The 5795-nt window shown below is 45.4% G+C and overlaps 1 protein-coding gene across 1 annotated transcript in view; it reads right to left on the bottom strand.

Moving 5' to 3' along the window:
• The window catches only part of CUNH7orf26 (chromosome unknown C7orf26 homolog), a gene marked incomplete at its 5' end in the record, with an annotated part of 20725 nt that extends 14932 nt beyond the window's left edge, over positions 1-5793 (bottom strand). The window contains 3 exons of the mRNA XM_019507392.1: positions 1872-2037; positions 4039-4260; positions 5611-5793. Coding sequence (XP_019362937.1) covers positions 1872-2037; positions 4039-4260; positions 5611-5793 — 571 coding nt within the window. The remainder of the gene's footprint in view (positions 1-1871; positions 2038-4038; positions 4261-5610) is intronic.
• Between the last annotated feature and the right edge of the window lie 2 nt (positions 5794-5795).

Genomic DNA, 5795 nt, shown 5'->3' with positions numbered 1-5795 from the left:
TGGAGGCATTGAGTGGATTGAGTTCATCAGACAGTCTGTTTATTTCCTCCACAAGTGGAACCACATGGTCAAAGGGCACTAGCCCCAGACGGCCATAAAGGTTTTTCTCTGTTAAGTGCACCTGAAGCATCATGAGAACTTGTAAGACACTTAGATGCAGTTTGGAATACAGCTGGTGACAGTCTCTATCATCTCCTGTGGCTAACTCCTTGGCAGCTTTACTGGCGAGGTGACCATTTGAGACAGAAGCCTTCTTTTTCCTCTTGTAAGCTAAGGGGGCCTTCACACACCAGCGGATCAGTCCAGTGAGTGGGGTGAGCTCTAAAAATCCTATTGGTAAGTTGGCTGCAATAGGAGTGTTTAAGAAGGTGATGAGTATCAAACGGGGGTCCTCAAAGATCCAGGAGACTATCATCTCAAGCAGTTCTGAAGGGGGGATGAGGTCATCTGAAAAAACAAACCCAAAAAACCCAACTGCTCAACAAATTGAGGGGGGAGAAAATGAAGGGCGGGGAGGCAGAGTGGGGGGGGTGGGCAGCCTGGAGAAAGCAAGTTTAGTCCCTTCCTACATCAGCCTGGGCTCAGCCTCTGCAGAAATCCTTATGCAGCTGCCTTTTTGAGTGAGTGAGTGAGAGCACAGGCGCAAATGCAAGAATTGTAATTATTGGACCAACTATGTAGTTAAGCTCATCTAACTTTATCTTTCAAATGCAAGATATTGAAACCTGAGGAAGAATGTCTTGCATTTGAAAGCTTGTCTAACTTTATCCCAACTACATAGTTAGTCCAATAAAAAGATATCACTGTAAGAAATCCTTGTTTCTTGCATAATTTCTAAATCACCACAGCTACAACATCGCTCTTACAGTACCTTTTTTGATACTGTCTTCTAAAATCCCTTTCACATAGCTTCAAATCAGACACTCCCTCACCTTTAGGAAGTCAAGGCCAAAAGGCTAGTCATGCTATCCTCCTTCACTGACTCTATAACCAGCACTGAATCTAATGCAAGATACTGCCTAAACTGAATCTCTCTCTCAAACATGCTGCTCTCTTATTCCCCAAATTTCTCCAACCTCACCTGTCCACTTATATTACAGTCTTGGTAACCACTGTGTCTTGCCACAGGAGTTCAGAAGGAGGAGCAAGAAAAGAGTGAAGATCTCCCCTTTCACCTGCACTATTTTGGAACACCTCCCCTGCTCCTTTTCACCCTGCTAATCACTTTCTGGCTTGAGAGGCACATTGCCAGAACAGCTTAATATTATGAAAACCAGTTTACCTCTCGAATATTTCCAAAATATGCATATGGTTATGATTTCAGAGAGACATCAACAGCAGTAAACTGCTGTGATATACATGCCAGCAGCTAGCACTACACCAACAGAAGTGAAGAATGCATCAAGGTATGCAATGGTTTCTTAAAGCACGTCCTGTTTGTTGCTATTGTCCCACATTACTCTCACTCCAGCCTGCAGGTCACAGACACTTAAAAAAATAAATAAATAAAGGGTTTTATTCCACTGAAAGTACTAGACTGAGTCCTTTAGCTACTGGGCAACTGAAGCATAGATAACAGCAGCTTAGCTCTGCCCATTCTGGAAGCTGGCAGCTCTAATAGAAATAGGCACTTGATTTCAGGCTCCTTCAGTCCTCGTCCTTTGTTGAGTTCACTTACCACTGGCAGAGCTACATCCCACTTTTTACCTTTACTCCTCCAGAGTGCAGGCACTGCATCCAGTATATTAAAATCACGGTGCATCTACCAGTAATTCCACAGTGATGAGTGCCAGAATACCAACAGATAGATAAGTAAGTGAACATGGCAGCATCAGTAGTGTGCACTACATTACAGCCTAAACGCAGCTTACCTGAAGAAAGGTCATAGAGGGCTGTGACTGATGTTATAAACTGGCAGCAGAAGCGAGGACTGACATTGAATATTTGTTTCAGCGTTTGAATGGAACCTGGCACCAAATTACAGTAGTCCTCAACTAAGGCCCGGGCTAGCCTCACGCAGTATACTGCAGGTGTCCGCTGTAAGAGATTTGCAACAGCAGGGGGTGAAAAGTCCATAAAACTAATGCACAAGAAATTTTAGTGAGATGCTGAGTATTTCACTAAGGCTCAATTATAGGAACATACTTATTGGCCAGTACATTTTTTTGTTCGTTTTGTGGGGCTCCGTGTGGCCCGCCATCCAGGGGAGTGGCCTGGAGCTAGATGGAGAGCCACAAGGAGCCTGACATGCCAGCATTGGGCCCCACTGAGCTCTAGCACTGCTCCTGCCCACCAAGATTTGGCCTCATGGGTCCAGAACTACTACATCAGGATTGGGCCCTGGGGCCTAGCATTGCCCCCTCTTGGCCCTGTGCACTGGGATCAGGTACCTGATCTCAGTATATATACAGGGCCTGGGGCTCCCCATGGATCTAGAAATTTGGCAGCAGGGGAGCAGATGACATGGCACTGTGGGCCAGATCTGGCCTGCAGGCCAGGGGTTATGCACCCCAATCTAGTATATTAAGGTAATTCAATGCAACATTTAAAAAGAGCCTTCAACTCATAATCTACTCTCTTGCCAGAGATGAGTTAAAAACAGCATTCAAAGGTTCTCACTGCCCACATTCCCCTGCAAATTTGCAGTTTTGGCATTTATACCTTCCTGGTTTTTTTAATAATTCTCTCTTTCCCTCTTAAAGTACAAAAGAGGTAATTAGCTGTGTTAATCTGAAGATAGGCAGAAGGCATGGTAGATTTCCACTTTATAGACTAACTAAATTAGAGATAATTATAGCAGAATCTTTCATGAGCCCAAATTCACTTCATCAGATGCTGTGAAAGCATACACACAGAGCAGCACAGAAAATGGGAAGAGCAGTTTGAATATAAAAGACAGGCAAGAAGGAAGAAGAGGGGGGCAGTGTTGGGAGAGGCAAACAGAACAACAGTTCCATTCAAACAGGGATAAAATGAATATTCCCAGACCCTGCCCAAAATGTGTTTAAAATTTGAGAATACAAGTGAATAAGGAAAATCATCTTTCCAACACCTTTGTACCTGGCAAAAGTGGCATGCACCTGATACAAAGTGTGATGTTCACCACCTCTGCTCTGCCTTTTTTCTCCCTGCATGCAAGTTATCTAATATTATTATCCGGGCACAGCAATGTTCTCAACCTGCTGGTTTCTAAGTTTTTCCAACTGCAGTCCCCATCCACATTCCGTCTTAAGGGGCACTGATGTTGCAGATCACACAAGTCCAATAAGAAAGCCAGAGCCCCATGGATTTCTCAAGGTAACAAGACCAGGGTAATGAGACCTCTGGAGGTTCTCAGGAGAGAGAGCAAGTAGGGAGCATAAAAAAGACTTATGGATGGAAGGAAGAAGGAAGATTACCAAGACAAAGTCCCCACCACATCCTTTAAGCATCACAATTTCAATGAGTAAAAGTCTCCTGCAAACAACATATCACTCCTTCCTGTTCCTATAGGTCTCATAGAACCTGTATGGAAAAGCAGCATCCCTGGGACCTCAATAGAAGAGGGAAGTGTCTCTATTCTGCACTCCTCCCAAAGCCCAGTCTCACACCTCTTCCCAGATGCAGAGGAAAGCCCAATCTGTACACCTGGATTGGGCAGGAATGAAGACATGACCCACATTCTACAGGCGTGAGTCAGAGCAGGGCTCCCCCACACAGATGTTAAGAGATTCACAGGAGTTGGAGGGGCAGGGGAGAGGGCACCTGGATGCTGAGGAAGCAAGACTTGTTTCCCACACAAACCCTCAAGGAGGCAAAGTGGTGGAGAATGTCTCTTACTATACTGCCTTGCTGTCTCTCCTAAACTCCATAGGTGTCATCAAGAGAAGGTTCTGTAGGTATTTGAAGAGCAGGTCCCAGTTCTGTGAGTCAAGTCCTAGAGTCCTGCTTAGTTTCAACCCACTGTTCACATTAGGTACTTGGCAGCACTTCACCAGCAAGCACATACCATTTTGCTTACTAACCTTGGAGACTACTCTATTAATTAAGAAGCTTTACCTGAAGCCAGGATGCAGCACATTCCAGAACGGGAATTCTACACACCGCTACTGCCATGGAAACCAGTTTTCCTAATAAGGTCATCCTGTTGTCATCCGCTTTGTTTCCTTGAGGGCTGAAGAGAGATGAGAAAATGATCTGCCGAACGGAATCCTTTGTCTGCTCTTGGAAATAATTGCACATGATTTCAAGGAGCTGAAGCTCTTGAAGTGAATTCAGCCTCTGGAAACAAGGAAGCCACAAAGTACATTAGGATTTACTTTATTAACATGTCTAGAAACAGAAAGCACTGCCTTCCCCTTCATAGTCCAGTCTCCTACTCATGGCTAAATCCAACCATATACCTGAAGCAGTTTCATGGAGAACAGGGTATAACAACATGTGGACTAGCTCTAGAATAAACCTTAGTTTTTTGCTGAAAGAACTGGACACGAGCAGTCGAGTTTTCAAGCAGTAGCAGACATCACACCTTCCCAGACTTTACCACCCAATATTAGGGATCTCTGGAATTCACATTGGAAGTGTGGGGCACAGCAGCTTCTTTAAATTTTGCAGTTTCCCCTGCATGCCCCATCCATTGCTGATTGGTGGAAAGGCCCCATCACTTGCTGCTCATGATCTGTGCCTGATGGTGTGGAGGGGAAAACTGCAGCTGTGGTTTCAGGTGCGAGAAACAGCCCGCCCCCCCCAATCAAGTTGGAGGGGATGTGGGGGGGAACCCCAAAATTAAAGCCACCGCTGCACCATGCCCTTCCAGCATGAATTCCGGAGCGCCCTACTTATGGGTAGCCTGCACCTTCCCACTTCTTGTATTTTTTTTTTTTTAGTACAATGTGCAAAGGCCTGGTTCCTAAGCAAAAGTTGTATTTATTTGCCAATACAAAATGGTTATTGATTATATTTTATAGGAAATGTCAAACAGGTATTGTTATCAAGGCAAAAGATAAAGTCTGCAGGAAGATCAGAGCAAAAAATACAAAAGAGAAACAAAACCAGGAATACAAAACAAAAGATACCCTACCATAGCTCCTTTCACTCATGTTCCCTGTGCACTTTGTATTTCTCTCCCTGCCTTCCAGGTCCTAATTCCAGTGCTAAACCTCCATAGGCAGGTCCTTGCACCCACATGGGGCCCCCACAAACTCTGGGGCTCTTGATAGATATAAGTTTCCAGCTATGCTGGTCAGATTGCAGAGTCAGGATGCCAAATTTTAAAGTGCTCTGAAGCAGGAAGAGTCTTGATATTTGTGCCCAGCACAGAGCCACGCACACTGTTGGTACTGAATAATAATGGACAAAACTGCTATGGAGAAATGCTTAAAGAAAACTGGCATAACAGCAACTGCTAAGGGTAAGCCTCCTTGACTGACACTACCTGTGAAGGGGAGCAGGAATCCAACTACAGGCAGCTAGAGATACTGAGGGGATTCCTTGTACTTTCCTGTGCAAACCCCTCTACTGAAACCCCTTAAAAGGTTCTCAGCTAACCAAAGCAAGCAGCTCTTGGGGTGCAGCCTTAGGGGTCTGTCAGTCCAAAGCACATTTCCCAGTCCCTGCAGCCCTGCCACTTACCTTAGGCTGGGAATTGCGCTCCTTTGGGACCTGAAATATAAACTCTTCCAGCAACTCGATGGGACCTTTGTCTACGATGGGGAGCGGGGCACTCTGCAGCTGGCTGCTGAAGTAGATGTCCAGGTGATACAGCACTTCTTTGGCGGCGCTGAGGGCGTCCCTGCGGAGCAGGGAGTGGCGGATGT

Source organism: Gavialis gangeticus, unplaced genomic scaffold, assembly GCF_001723915.1.
Source record: "Gavialis gangeticus isolate Ggan-Ray unplaced genomic scaffold, GavGan_comp1, whole genome shotgun sequence".
Taxonomy (NCBI): domain Eukaryota; kingdom Metazoa; phylum Chordata; order Crocodylia; family Gavialidae; genus Gavialis; species Gavialis gangeticus.
The sequence above is the reverse complement of the archived record's forward strand: the minus strand, read 5'-3'. Positions and strand labels throughout refer to the sequence as shown.